The sequence below is a fragment of the Mauremys reevesii genome, linkage group 8 (assembly GCF_016161935.1).
Source record: "Mauremys reevesii isolate NIE-2019 linkage group 8, ASM1616193v1, whole genome shotgun sequence".
In the NCBI taxonomy this organism is placed as follows: Eukaryota; Metazoa; Chordata; order Testudines; family Geoemydidae; genus Mauremys; species Mauremys reevesii.
In genome coordinates this window covers 96,857,639-96,873,148 of record NC_052630.1, presented here as the reverse complement: position 1 = coordinate 96,873,148, position 15,510 = coordinate 96,857,639, and the positions used below count along the sequence as shown (strand labels likewise).

Sequence of the window (15,510 nt, the reverse complement as noted above, 5' to 3'; positions counted from 1 at the left end):
TGCCGTCAGTCACCGGGATACGCGCTGCGTACCCAGCATGCCCCGCGCTAGGGAAAATGGCGGCCCCCAGCCGGTGACTCTTGCGGGTGGCTGGGCCGAGGAGGGCCAGGGCCGGAGTCTCTGACGGGAGCCGAGCATGGCGGCGTTACGGTGGCCCGTGAGGCCAGCGGCCGGGGCGCTGAGGGCGTGGGGCCCACGTGGGCCGCACCGCGGCAAGACTGTGCAGGCCGCCCGCGGGCCGCTGCCCCGCACGCCCTGGACCACCCGCGGGCCGCCCCCGGGGGCCCCCCTGCCCCGCAGCTGGCAGGACAAGCGGCCGGTGCAGGAGCAGATCCCCGGGCTGGAGCAGGTCACCTACGCGGGCAAGCAGCACTTCGTGCCCTGGCTGGCCCGGCCCCGCCACCCGCGCTGGGAGCGTGGCTGGCACGACCCCCGCCGCTCCCCGGGGCCGCGCTACGAGGAGATGCCCCTCTACAAGGAGCGGGTCTGCTACGTGTGCCACCAGCGAGCCAAGATGCTGGAAGGTAGCGGGCGCGGGGCAGAGCTGCTGAGGGCGCCGGGGGAACCGGGGGACGGGGGCAGGAGCGCCCAGCCCTGCCCTGCCTGGGGAGGCAGCAGGGTGTTGGAAAACGCGGCCCCCTCGTTAGGGCACCAGCCTCGGGAGAGCCAGGGTCGGTTCTCTGAGCTGGCAGTGCTTTCCTAGGTCACCCTGGGCAAGTTACTGCGGCTCTGTGCCTCACTGCCCCACCTGTAGCTGGGGATAACAGCTGCTGCCCTGCCCCCAACCCCGCTAGTCTAAATACATAAGGTTGTGAGGTGCTCGGACGATAAAAATGATGGGGTCATATAAATGCCTTAGACTGGGAGGAGGGGTGTAGAGGGACGTGCCTGAGAGAGCTGGAGTAGCAGTTAAGGGGCAACCACAATAATATGCAACAACTAGCTGCCAGACCTAGCTCATAATTAGGGCCTTACCAAATTCAGGACCATGGAAAAACTCATCACAGGCTGAAATCTGGAATTTTGTGTGCTTTTACCCTATGCAGATTTCAGAGGGGAGACCATTTCTCAAATTGGGGGTCCTGACCCAAAAGGGAGTTGCAGGGAGATCACAAGTTTGTTTGTATTGGCACCCTTACTTCTGCACTGAGTGGCTGGAGAGCGGCGGCTGATGGCCAGGCGCCCAGCTCTGAAGGCAGGACCGCACCAGCAGCAGAGTACAACTAAGGGTGGGAATACCATACTATGCCATTCCATCCTTACTTCTGCACTGCTACTGACAGCCGTTCTGCTTTCAGAGCTGGGCTCCCAGCAAACAGCTGCCGCTCTCCAACTGCCCAGCTCTGAAGGCAGCACCACCCCAGCAGTGCAGAAGTAAGGGTAGCAGTACCACAACCCTTTCTCCAAAAACTTTGCAAACTCTCCTTCCCCAGAACTCCTTTTTGGGTCACTACCCCTACAATTACAAAACTGTGAAATGGCAGATTGAAATAGCTGAAATCATGACATTTGTGATTTTTGAAACCCTATGACCATGAAATTAACCAAAATGGACTGTTAATTTGGTAGGGCCCTACCTATAACTCAGGTGGCGGCTGCCTAAAACGGCTCATATCAAGAAGGCATTTTGCGTTGGTTGGAGTGGCTGTAACCTGACTCGTGGTGGGGAACGAGCCCCGCTCACTTGTTTACAACAATAGTGGTGTGCACAGTAGGCTAGCACCTACTTTCTCAGGAGGGTGGACCAACAAAAATACAGGATTAGGTTGTAAGGGAAGTATATCACCTGAAGGTATAGGGCTGTGCACAGTAGGGCTCTGATTTTTGTTGGGGCTCCAGCTACTATGATAATTTAAACTGAAAGCTAAGAAACTTTGGCAAGGGGTACAGGCTCTCTTTCCTTTTGGTATGGATACCAGTACTTAATTTAACTATGCATGCAGCAGAATGCAAGATCCCATTTACATGTAACATGAAGTATAACATGCAAAGTATACATATGCTATATGTAGTCTCTCATATCTTATTTCCTTGTAATTCATAAGCCAATGTACTATAATTAAAAAATGAGTAGGGAAAAACACTTATAAACTAATCTTTCAATAAAATTATTGTATAGTGTAACTTATGTGGTGCTAATGAGGCATGCACACTTATTTCAGTGTTGTAAAACAGTACATAAATGAAAGTGGTCGGACTACATAAAATTAATGTTCCTGATAACTTGGTCATGCTGAGAAGTATTCTATATTAGTGGTAGCATAAATGCTTAAGATTCAATAGGTAAAAGAGCATTTTTATATTAACCCATTTATGGCATAGTTAACACTGCTGAATATCCTCAATAAATATATTTTGATTTGACTCTAAGGAGTAAGGCAAGCACTCTGGCTAACAAAGACAAAATTAATGGAAGGCTTACCTCCAAAAGTACTTAATATTATTGATGAACCAGCCAACCAACTAGAGAATCAGGACGAGAGAGTACAAAATGCAATTTCTCATGCACGTGTCTGGAATACCACTGAACTTATTCCCAAGAGAGAGTATTATTGGTAAGTCATCAAAAGTTTAAAGTCTGTGAGTTAAAGAAATCTTTATTTACACTGCAGCCTTTTCAGGGAAGCTCTGCTTCAAACAACCAGTTTTTTAAATCAGTATGAGTTTGTTTTTTTTAAAGATATATATTTTACCCACAGAACATTAGATTTACTGTTTAATGTTACTGAGGTGAATTCAGTTTGTATCTGATTGCCAGCCCTCACTTGTTTACAGTTCTTCTTGTGTGTATATTCAAAACTTGTTTTCATCTTATGTCAAAGTGTGTAACAGTCTGTGGGTTTGTACAAACTTAATTCTAGTTTAGATCATATCCCAGCTAATACAGATGTCAATTGTTTTAATAATTGAAAGTAAACATTATCACTGCCAAGTTGGAACATGATTGGTATGCCAGATGGATTTAAGAATTAAACAAATCTGCATTAACCATTTGGAAATGTTACATATTTCATACCGTTTTATGGCTTACTGTATTCATGTACTGGACTACATCATACATTCTGTACACCTATAACTTTCAAAGTCATTTTGTATCCTATCCTACTAATTCTTGTCTCATTCTAAAGCCCTGTACTCTTGGAAGACTTGTTACATTTGTGTAGGACAATGGCTAGCAAGTATCCTTCCCTCTCTAAAAGAATGTTGGCTAGAGACTACAAAGTGGCGGCTACATGGGAGAGAGGTTAGTAACTTCCTTCTTTTTTTGTAGAAAACACTTCTCTTTCTCTTTACTTATAATCCTGATAGGGAATACTAAAGAAAAATACTAGCTTTAAAGCTAAGGATATGAATGAGAATTAAAATAAAGCTAACGCCTATGAAACGAAGTGTCTCAGAACCTTTTAGCTTTAAATAGTGCATTAGGCATAGTTGAGGTAAGATGGCTCATCTCTTGTCCTCAGGAATTTACTATCTATTCTTTAGAGAATATGAAAGACATTGGGGGGAGGACAGACAGTCAATGGTGCATGAGAAAAGGGAATCTGAGCATTGTTTTCTAAAGAACTGATTTGTTTACTACAATGTGCATGAAATCTGTACAATCTTTCAAGCCACACTTATATGGGACCAATAACTAGTGAACTGGATAAATAGAAGTGTTATGTTTGTATTCTGTGTAAAACATTGTCTCCAGTTGGGCTGCTACTTAACATTCATTTGGGGGGCGGTGGGGTGGAAGGGAAGAGGGAACGAGGTGCCTTGCAAAATAATTCAGGATTCTTGCAGTAATACTATTGTGACACTTCATGGTTAACTATGCAGGGGTCAGCCTATGGCTTCACTTTTTCATAGAGTATTAAACATTAACAAATGAAACCTAGGGCATCTTTTCCTTTGGATACATGTTACAGTAAAATTATAGCAATAGAAGAATAAATCTAATAGATGTGATGTTAGATTTATTCTAAATTAAGTACGAGTATTTAGTGAGTCTGTGTAGTGTAATGTTTACATGCAATATGATCTCTTTTTTTTCAGAATCATCTCTTCTTCAGGTGCGTGGCATGAATGGAATGCTTTTGAATGCCATTAATCCATTATTGCCAGTAGCCTCCAAGGATGAGATTCTGGCTACTGAAAACCACACTCTAGAGACCTTCCACCCAATCTCTCCTACAATTGATCTTCAGGAAGTTAATGTATATGAAGAACGAAATGATACAGGTAAAAGTTGTGCAGCACTTACATAAACATTCAGGCTAATGTTTACTAGTGGACAGTTCTAAAATCTTTAACTTTCCCATTCCCTTAAACATTTCATGTGCTGAGGTTAGACGTACAGTTGATAATAGATTAGCCAATTTGCTAGTGCTATATAGGTATCTTACATGTTCTTCACAGCAGTAAGTCTAGTCTGCGTTAATACACATTTAATAATTACTGAAGAAAGTAAAGGAAAGTAACTTTTTGTACTAAAATTTTTTTTTTTTTAATCTCATGGTTACCTGTAATCCAGGTTTTAGAGAGGGTTATCCCTACCCTCATCCTCACACTCTGTACTTTGTGGAATCAGCCAACATTCGTCCAGCCCGATTTAGACCAGAACAACTCCGGGCTAAAATGCTCATGTTTGCTTTTGGCAATGCACTGGCAAAGGCCAAGATGCTATATGGGGTACGTATTAAAATGCCTGTCACACCTCACTACTTCTATAGTATAAGTCATTGTTCATGGAAGCTGTTGTAATGATCTTATCTAAAGGTGCAGTACAACCTGGGTGGTTGCAGATGAATAAATTGCAAGCCAGCAGCAAAGTTAGTTTTGCTTTCAATTATACAAAATTGAGAAATGGTACAGTGATCTCACAGACTTGGATTAGAAGGTAGATTGTTGAAATACTTACTACCTGCACTTTTACTTAATTATGGAGATAGGAGGTATCTGTTGCTGAGTTTTAGTTCAGACAGATATAGCATGGAGTTTGTGATTCAAACTTTCCTATGCCATCCCATCCTTGTGCCACAGTCCGGACCTAGAAGTATGAACGCTAGGTGGGAGTGGGTAGGTCAGTCCTTAACATTGTAGCTGAAATGTACAAGAAGCATGCCAACCACTGTGGACTTTTTGTGATGTGGACACCTCTCCCTTTGAAACTAGAGTGAGATTCGGAACACTTCAGAGGCCACTAAGCAGCCACTAGCTGGCAATGACTTAATCACTGTTGACCTGGATTGAATTTGAACTGAAGACCTAGGGGTGAGGGCTTCTGAATTCTATTAAGTCTGATATTACAATATTTTGAAATCTGCACTGATATCATCTAGTGACTTTATAGGCCAGGGATTTATAGGTAACCTTTAAGGACATGTTTTGATTCTTAAGTTGTTTGCCAATTCAGAGTAACAGCTTGTTATGCCAATAGCAATTACATTAATGTGTTAATGAGGGTTAAAGGTAGACTGGCAATGGGTAGAAATCAGTTGAAGCAACTGTCTTTGTGTGGCTAAAATGAAAAACTAGAACAGACATGTAATTCAGTTTACATCTATAGTCCATTGCCATTTGAAAGATTTAATTAAAATTAGGGCTGTCAAGCAATTACAAAATAATTGCATGATTAAAAATTGGGATTAATCATACTTAATAGAATACCATTTATTTAAATATTTTTGGATGTATTATACATTTTCAAATATATTGATTTCACACAGAATAAAGTGTACAGTGCTCATTTATATTACAAATATCTGTACTTTAAAAAACTAAGTGATACTATTTTTCAATTCACTCAATACAAGTATTTGTAGAGCAATCTCTTTACCATGAAAGTTGAACTTGAATGTAGAATTATGTACAAAAAAATAATTGCATTCAAAAATAAAACGTGAAACTTTAGAGCCTACAAGTCCACACAGTCCTGATTTCTTGTTTGACTGAGCAGTTGGCTGAACAAGTTTGTTTATATTTTGCAGGAAATAATGCTGCCTGTTGACAATGTCACCTGAAAGTGAGTGGTGTTCTCCTGGTACTATTGTAGCCAGCGTTGCAAGATATTTACATGCCTGATGCGCTAAAGATTCATATGTCCCTTCATGCTTCAACCACCATTCCAGAGGACATGCGCCTATGCTCGATAACAATCCAAAGCAGTGCGGACTGACGCGTGTTCATTTTCATCATCTGAGTCAGATGCCACCAGCAGAAGGCTGACTTTCTTTTTTGGTGGTTCAGGATCTGTAGTTTCCACATAGAAGTATTACTCTTTTAAGGCTTCTGAAAGCATGCTCCACACCTCATCCCTCTCAGATTTTGGAAGGCACTTCAGATTCTTAAACCTTAGATTGAGTGCTGTAGCTATCTTTAGATATCTCACATTGGTACCTCCTTTGCATTTTGGCAAATCTGCAGCAAAGGGGTTCTTAAAATGAACATGTGCTGAGTCATCATCCAAGACTACTGTGACATGAAATGTATGGCAGAATGCCGGTAAAATAGAGCTGGAGACATACAATTCTCCCTCAAGGAGATGAGTCACCAACACAACACATTTTTTTTAACGAGTATCAGCGTGGAAGGGTGGCCGAAGCATGAAAGGGTATATGAATATTTAGCATATCTGGCACGTAAATAGCATGCAGTGCCGGCTACAGAAATCCTATAAATAAGAAGTGGGCAGCATTATCTTCCATAAGTGTAAGTGTCTTAGCAATTGGCTGAACAAGAAGTAGGACTGAGTGGACTTGCAGGCTCTAAAGTTTTGCATTGTTTTTGACTGCAGTTATGTAAGTTGCAATTTCATGATAAAGAGATTGCACTGCAGTACTTGTATGAGGTGAATTGGAAAAATAGTTTTACAGTGCAAATATTTGTAATCAAACATATGAAGCAAGCAGTGTACATTTTGTATTGTGTTGTAATTGAAATCTATATTTGAAAATGTAGAAAAACATCCAAAATATTTAATACATTTCAGTTGGTATTCAATTGTTTAACAATGTGATAAACTGCAATTGATTTGAGTTAATCGCATGAGTTAACTGTGATTAATTGACAGCCCTAATTAAAATACTAAATCTATATTCAAAACCTGTTTGAATAGAGTAACTTTCTGGGCAAGATAACACTTTTGTTAAAGTCCTGGCTTTAAACCAAATGATAATTGCTGATTCTGTATCTTCTCATCCATTGTCTGTTGTAACTCTTCCTTCCTTCCCTCCACCCCACCCAGGATGATCCCAAAGTTTTAGAGCACCCAGTAGTCGTACAAAGCATTGGTACAGAGGGTCGTATTTTCCAGTTCATGGTGTTCCAGTTAAATACAACAGACTTGGCCTCAAGTGATGGTGTTAAAAACCTCGTCTGGATTGATTCTGATCAGTATATGTATGACTACATCCGGTATCTTCCAGGAATCAGGAAGAAAGTTGTCAAGGTAAGTTAACAGGCTTGAGAGAACTATATAATTCTGCTGAATAAACTAATGTAAATCCTATGCCTTTACATTTATTTTGAGCCTTAGGAGCTTGTACAGACGGTATTGGTATAGATAGGACAATAGGCTGTTTGGTACTTAATTGTGAACACTGAAATAATATAGGGCAACTATCAGTCCTGTTTATATATCAGTGTAGGCAGCTGCTTTGCAATTTATATTAAACTTGCTAAGGTGGAGACATCTTATGTAGATGTACAAGTTCGTTATGTCCTTATTGAAAAAGTTCTTCAGTGAAATAACTAAGAAAATGTATACTTGCATGCAATGGTCAGCCTCAACATAAAGTAAATGGAGAGAATGGTAATTGTCAACTCCCCTTAGACTAGGAAAGCTCTTTAATCTCACTGGGTAAATTCCCCACCCATTAGTATAATCCCAGTGGAAATACGCTCAAACCTACTTGTCTGTCAGAAAAAGCTTGTTTCAGACAGACTGCCATGTTTCAAGTGGTCTTTAAGTACAATAGACTATTGCTTGGGAAAGTATCAGTTCACTACAAACTGAATATCCAAGTCTCTTCTCCACAGTTTCCTGCTGGAATATATGGCTATCGACCTGAAACATTCCAGAAGTTTCTGGCACTGTATTTGCATGGAGCTGTTCAAGATTCTACTCAAACCAAAATCCTTTAAGTTTACTTCCTGCTATTCTTTCATCAGAAGATCATACAGCTAAGCAAATGTGATTGTATACTGCTCTTAAATGGAGTAATTTAAGGGTTTAAAACCTAACAATTTTTTAAAATAAAGACTTTTTTTTAAAGTGTGTGCACTTGAATATAAACTTTCATTGCAATGGCCTAACTGTACCATTATACACATGCATTAAGTTAATGAACCCAGCCTCAGTGAGTATTTTCCCAATTTTCCATCATCACCAAGAGGGAATATGCAAACCAAACTGTCATTTATTTCTTACTAGTTGTAGGAGCAGATTCTGGATGTAGCAGCTGGGAGTGCAGAAATCCACATCGAGTAGAACCTGAGCACAGAATGTGTTGAGCGGGTACCCGACTCCAAAGCAAACAGCACAATACACCTCTACCCCGATAGAACGCTGTCCTCAGGAGCCCAAAAATCTTACTGTGTTATAGGTGAAACTGCGTTATATCAAACTTGCTTTGATCCGCTGGAGCGCGCAGCCCCCCCGGAGCACTGCTTTACGGTATTATATCCGAATCTGTGTTATAGTGGGTCGTGTTTTTAGCGGGGTAGAGGTGTAGTTAGTTACCAAGTTGCATTATGTAGAAAACCCACCTTTATAAAGCTTTAAGCATAAAGTCGTGTGGGACAATAGGCCTTCATAATCACCACACTTTGGTTCTACTTCTAATATGTTTTTGGCAACTTGGTGCCCAGCTCCTTATTGGGGATTTACTTTAGAATATTATCTTATTACCATCAAAATGGAGTTTCTCTGGAGCCAGAGAACTGAAATTCTTCAGGCACAATCACAGGTAAAGAGTCCTGTTAGCCTGCAAAGGTGTTAAAATGGTTTTTGCTTCTATAGCTATTAGTTTGGGGTGGGGAGAGGGAAGGATGGAGCCCCTAGGTCTGAGCATCTCTCTGCTAGAGCTGCAACATCCACCCTGCTTGTTAGCATGCTAGCTCAAATCTGCCCATCTAGGCTAGGAGGCTCACTCCCAGGTGGAGTGTAGACATACCCTATGGTGCTGCAATAGTAAGTGGTCTCAGAACCACAGTTCAAGAAGGATATTAATAAAGTGGAGCGGGGTCAGAAGAGCCACAAAAATGACTTATTAAAAAGATCAGAAAACATGTCTTAAAGGATAAGCTAAACAGACCGAGCTCCTTGAGTCTAACACTGAGAAGGTTAAGTGTGACTTGAGTACAATCTAGAAGTGCCTATACAGGGAACAAATATTTAATATGCTCTTCAATGTGCAGAGAAAGGAATAACAATCCAATGGCTGGAAGTTGAAGCTAGATAAATTGAAACTAGAAATAAGTTGTAAATTTTTAACAATGAGGGTAATTAACCCTTGAACAGTTTACCAAGGGTTGTGGTGAATTCTTCTCACTGAGAATTTTTAAATCAAGATTGGATTTTTTCTAACAGATTTGCTGTAGGAATTATTTTGGGGAAGTTCTCGGGCCTCTGTTATACAGGAGGTCAGACTAGATCATCATAATGATCCCTTTGAGCCTTGCAATCTGTGCATTCTTACCCAGCAGACACTTACAAATTTAGACTCTCTTTACCTTCAGATCAGTTGTCTGTAACCCTAGGCAAAGAGGCTGGATTGGCGGTGGCCCATGTGAAAGCATTTTCTCACTCCATAGTCCAAGTCCTTAGCATGTAGAAAACAACATGGTTTAGCACTGTGCCTTAAGAAATTGTATAAAGGAATTTTTGAGCATATTAAGGCCTCAAATCTGATACCAGTCTCTGCTTCCTTATCTTGGCTGATGCTCTGGATAAAAACCTCCTGGGTGGTCCTATAATAGAAAACATTAAAGAGCTCAAATTGTTTAGGAAGCCAGAGTTTCACTAGCCAGATTCTGGGTCAGCAGTTGTACCCAATAAATCTTGAAGTCAACTTCTGTAAAATCAAGTTGGAAAATTCAATATGCAAGGGCAAATGCTGGGTGTGGAGGGGGGTGGGGGAGAGAGAATCAACTGTACCACATCTATCTAGATTATATTAATTCTGCTTGCCCAAGAGATGAATAGCTCATCTATTCAAATTGTGTTGGAGTCTATTCTTTGCATATAATTATATAGGAATAAATCTGGACTAATAGCTATACAAAAACCACATTGCTTGTCAGGTGCCAATATATTGCTGCTCCAGCTTAGTTTGCCATTTGCTGTGTCACATGGTGCTCAGAACAATTACAAGCAGTTGGCCTAGAATAGGCTAGCCAATGGCCCTGCTCCTTTAGGTTCCTTTCCAGAATAGAGATGACACACTGCAGAGGCTACATAACTCAAGTACCTCCATGAAATTAGCTTCCCTCCCTTCCTGCTCTAGGTGCTAACTTATCTTAGAGAAAGTATCCTGAGGGTGGTCAACACGATCCTATTTGCGCTCCCAGGTTTTATGCTGATGCGGCAGGTAGTTATGTTTGACACGTCTCTACTGGAGCTGGAAGAGTAGCTAGCAATGATACACTCCTGCCCCAGAAGTGGGCTATGGAGTAAACCCCCAAGGGCCATACCACCACTTTCCAACATGTGCATAGGACCTAGGCCGGGTCTACACTACGATTTTAGGACGAATTTAGCAGCGTTACCTCAGTTTAAGCCTGGAGCTGTCCACACGACCAAGCCCTTTCGACTTAAAGGGCTCTTTAAATCGATTTCTTTACTCCACCTCCAACAAGGGGATGAGTGCTGAAATCAGCCTTGCCAGGTCAAATTTGGGGTAGCGTGGACACAATTTGACAGTCTTGGCTTCTGGGAGCTATCCCAGAGTGCTCCATTGTGACCGCTCTGGACAGCGCTCTCAGCTCAGATGCACTGGCCAGGTAGACAGACAGTGACTGAATAGAAGTAACCCCCCTGCAGAGCTCAGCAATGGGAAGCTTACTGAGGCAAGCCTTAGCGCAGCATCACTCCTGGCTCTTGCAATTGGTACTTGAGACGCCTGCTTTGGTGGAGGGCCACAGCGTGCTGTGCCACCCCACCCCACCCTGATTCAGCCTGGCACCCGGTAGTGCAACTCAATGCTCTAAACCCCAGTCTGACAGCAGCTGGCAGGGCCCAGGGTCCCATATGCCCCAGGCACTAGTGTAGGTTCATTCATGCACAAGTGGGAAGTAGGCAGGGCAGGATTACACTACAGCCCAGCCTGGAGCCTGGGAGTTTTAATGTTCATATGAGGAGGAAGGGGCTCGCAGGTGAGAGAAAAAACAGAAAAATGATCAATTGGTTTGCTTTGGAGATGTTAGTTTCCCCTACTGGCTCCCTCACAGCAGCGTCAGTGCTAGCTAGAAGCACCAAGGGCTTAGTGCAGTAAGCTGCTAGTTGCCAAAAGGTGGTCTCCCTGCCTCTTACGAGTCCATTTCATCCGAGGCAAAGCACTCCACGTGTATGTTTGGGTACAGCTGCTTTCAGTATACTCTGGTGGCCATTTAGACAGTCTGGTGTTGAGCTAGAGTCCCCTCTGAACACTTTCACTGACAGGCAAAATAAAAGGCAGGATTATTTAGAGGAACAGCTCCACTTCACAGGATTGCTGCCTCCAGGAGCGAGTGGGGGTAGGGAAGAGAGATGGAGCAGTTCAAATGAAATTCAGATGGAGGTAGGCTAAAGCACTACAGTCTTATGGAAGAGAGTGAAGAGAGCTTGGAGATCACAGGCTGGGGTGAGAGTGGAGAAGGGCAGCTCGGAAAGGCAGTAAGAAAGAACAGTGCCCCAGAGGTTCAATAGGGGGAAAAACACAGGCACCAGCTTCAGGCCACAAGAAGGCACAGGGGGCCATTTTACAGAAGTGTGCCATTGAGTACAGCACAGACGGTCTGTAGGACTGTTTCGCGCACAGCTCATTCTCACCTTTGCAGGCCAGGGAAGCAGCGAGAGGCCCTTGCTAGCATGAGCTTTGTTCTGGCTAACGGGCTTTGAAATCTAGCACAGACAGTGCCTAAAATATGCAAAGTGGGTCTCGGGAGTTGTCACTTAGCTAAATATAGGCAGTAATGGGGTGTCTGGCAGTGTAGAGAATGTAAAGGCTCCATCGAGGAACACACTGTTACACAGGGGCCACTGGTAGAAGCTGGACAGATTCTATATACAGAGCAGACCCAGCACCAGGCTGGAGACCAGACTAGGTCTTGTGAGCATCTCATAGGAATGTACAATCAGTATTCTCACCGTGCCTCAGCTACCCCCTTGTTTCCCTCTCTTGTGAGCAGAGAAATTCCTCCTCCTCCTCCTCCTCCTCTGATTTCTATAGTACTGTGACAATTCTAAGGCTGGCCCCTGCAGGGACCAGCCAGAGTGTTTTGTGACAGGCTTTTCAAGCTGCTCCCACTCATTGATCTCCTCTCTGTACTGTTTCAACAGGTATTCAGGGCTTAGATAAAACATTTCTTGTGATGAATTCCTCATGCTGTTCAAGGGGAGAGTTGTTTCTTAAACAGTATGTTCCCTTGAAGTGTGCCTGGTATAAAATCAAACTCTTCAGGCTACCGTGTCAACTCAGTACTCAATGGGAACCCTGCCTTGTACATACCCTCCTCTTGCGTTTAACTAATGAAAACAAATGGGGGAGAGAATTAGCCCTAGCCTGGGCCCTGGAGATTGTTTATTTGCAGACCATGGCAGTTCCTTATTCCTGCATTTTAACAAATCAGTACGTAACCCAACAAGAACCCCTCAGGAGAGTTTCCTCTGTACCTTGCTGTACAAATGCAACAGAAGCATAGGTAAGGGGTGGTGTTCTTGTCTGATTTTGTAAGCTAAGGAGGATCACACCTGGTAGAGCACGTACTTGGAAGGGTACGGCCCATCAGAACAAATCTACCATTGAACTGAATGTGTGTATCTGCTGGTTGTATAATACACAGTTAGAAAGAACATGAACCTGCACTAACATGCAGGAGATGCATGGGCTCCTGGTAGTGGTGAAAGCTAGGAGCTACTGGGCTTGCTTTTCAGGCATGGCCACCATGCCAAAGCTTGAAATGAGGATGATCCTTCCGCAGGTTGGACCTGCAGCACAATGTTTTTTTCCCATAACTCACTCAGCCATGGATCTGAAAGTCAACCTGGGTTCCTTTCTGCTCACATATCAGCACCCCATTTTGTGTCATTTGTAAGCTGAACCCTTAGCACCAAGGACAGAAGTAAAACTGTAATCAGAACTTACGTCTGCCAAGGACACGAGCACGAATAAAATCCAGCCCTTCTCCCATATCTGTATGAGCTGTGCGGTAGGAGGATAAAAAAATATCAATGATATAATTTACATTTAAAAAAATCTTTATTTTTTAATTAAATCTATTTTTCCTTTCTAAAAAGGAAAATATTTAAAATGAAATCTGAAATGATAATCTAGGTTAAGGCCTAAATTTACTATAATTTATTAAAATACTTTCAATTACGTAAAAGTGATATTCAAGCATTATATATTTGCTGCCAAAGTTTTAAAGAAAGTCAGACCATTGAACGGGTGGAAGGCACTGGCTACACACCTGGAAACAGAGTTAGTTGATGTGCTAAACACGCTTTTGACAACAGTAGCCTCCTCTGCAGGTACAGAGAGAATATGTTCTTCATTTCAGTTTATTCAACTAATTCATTTCAATGACTAGTTCATTCAAAGTTAGGAAACTGATTGGGAATGGAAAAAGGAAAGCTCGTTTTCCTCTCCCAATCTCTAAATAAAAACTAGGTGAGAGAATGTTTTAAAATCCTGCAGGACATGATTTGTGGTCACCAATCAGATCAATCTTCCAAGTACTGTTAATTCTTCCTTGGTCTAATAAATCCGTTTTAAATGAAAAACATGTTTTGATAATCTTACTCTTTCTTGTGTCCAGCATATTTGATAGTTTTAACTAAAAACAATTTTAAAATGTTTTTGTGCTTTTTTCCTTTATTTCCAATTTCCATCCAGAGCTCAACTACAAATCACAGGTAAAAAGAATAGAGCAAACAGAAAATGGTGAATGATGCATTTCTTAACATACATTTATTCAGATTCTTAGTTTTTACATGTTTTGTTAAGTTCTATATTTGCTTAACTATGTATAGACATAGTGCAGCCTCCTGGTTAGTAAAAGGAAGAACCACATTTTAGTTTCCTTTTCTGAGCCCAAAAGGCAGGTCTCACGGAATGAGAGTGCCCAATACAACAGTGAAGAGGGCCACGTAGGGACCGAGCGGACACAGGAACCTATTTATGCCAAGCAGTGACAGCCTCCTCAATGCATTCTTAAGTCTGATAAACCACTGAAGCCTTGAAGGCACAGGAGCCCTGTTAGGTCCCACCTTAAAGACTGATCAATCACCACCATGGACATGGCACAAAGATACCATATATATCCGCAGATAAGCCATCACCCCAATTTAGATGTTACATTTGAAAATAATTCCCCGCTTATAAGGGAAATAGACTTATGCAGAAGTATATATGGCCGCAGGGAGGTGCCAAGGAAAAATGGACATAATTTTAAGGGGTGCTGAAGAATTGAGACAGCCAAGTGCTAGAGGCCTTTTCAGATAGATCCACAGAGCTCCCTTCATACCTGATCCATTTGTGCAGTGTCAGAGCAAAGGGAATGAGAAAAGAGAGATTTCTAGGAGGAATGTAACAGGGAATAGGCTGATGGGAAGCCAGGTGGCACAATATACCCTGCAGTGCCCTGACTCTCTTGGCTAAACAGGGGACCACCTGGAAGATGCTTAAACCCCTTCCTCCCTGGGGAATCAGAAATGAGGTGTGGAAAGCAGCAGCAGCAGCTGGAGAGGAAAGTAGGAACAGCAGAGCCAGGCAAGAAGCCCCTGGACAGCAGCCGGCTGGCTTGCAATTTTGGCAGCTGCATTGGCTGGCACAGGGAAGAGTTTGCATGCTGGAGGGGGCCACAAGCCAAGGAGCTACAGAACCAACTGTCTAAATGAGCTGTTCCCAAGGGGCCACTAAAACTGCGCTGGGATTAGAGGATTATCCGAGAGGAATCCGACACCTTTCTTGGGGTTTCACAAAGAGCCTGGGTGATTTCATTGAGCCCTGGGGGAGGCCCTCACGCAGACTAAGGGAAGGCTGAGCCTGAACTTTGGCTTGTCGACTGCTTTCAAAACAAATACCCCCCCCCCCCCCCAAACCCAGCATTTCTCCAAGATGGGAGCCCATCTTGCTCCTTCAAGCTCTTACACCCTCAATGGCTTCTCAGGCCCTTAGCAACCCAGCAAAGGAGATGTGAACAAGGGATGAGACATCTAAAAGCATGTGGGTTTCTCTTTGAAGCAGGGCCCCGTAGGTGCCACGGACTCTGCTGTGAACAGCGTAGGCCAGATGAAGATATGGAGGAAGGTTCAGCTGTGGG

General features: G+C 42.9%; 1 protein-coding gene across 1 annotated transcript; it reads left to right on the top strand.

The window, feature by feature from the left end:
• The first annotated feature begins 7 nt into the window (after window positions 1-7).
• On the top strand, window positions 8-8,263 carry MRPL37 (mitochondrial ribosomal protein L37). Its single transcript, XM_039486073.1, has 7 exons — window positions 8-524; window positions 2,372-2,555; window positions 3,129-3,244; window positions 4,042-4,227; window positions 4,520-4,677; window positions 7,232-7,435; window positions 8,026-8,263. Exons 1-7 carry the CDS (start codon window positions 137-139, stop codon window positions 8,128-8,130), a joined length of 1,341 nt encoding a protein of 446 aa, XP_039342007.1. The 5' UTR covers window positions 8-136; the 3' UTR covers window positions 8,131-8,263.
• The last annotated feature ends 7,247 nt before the right edge of the window (window positions 8,264-15,510 follow it).

Excerpts from the sequence above, each read along its gene's own strand:
- MRPL37 (XM_039486073.1), top strand. The coding sequence starts at position 137 with ATGGCGGCGTTACGGTGGCCCGTGAGGCCAGCGGCCGGGGCGCTGAGG. Across the intron at positions 525-2,371 it reads GCGAGCCAAGATGCTGGAAG|GAGTAAGGCAAGCACTCTGG; the intron begins GTAGCGGGCGCG and ends TTTGACTCTAAG. Across the intron at positions 3,245-4,041 it reads GGCGGCTACATGGGAGAGAG|AATCATCTCTTCTTCAGGTG; the intron begins GTTAGTAACTTC and ends CTTTTTTTTCAG.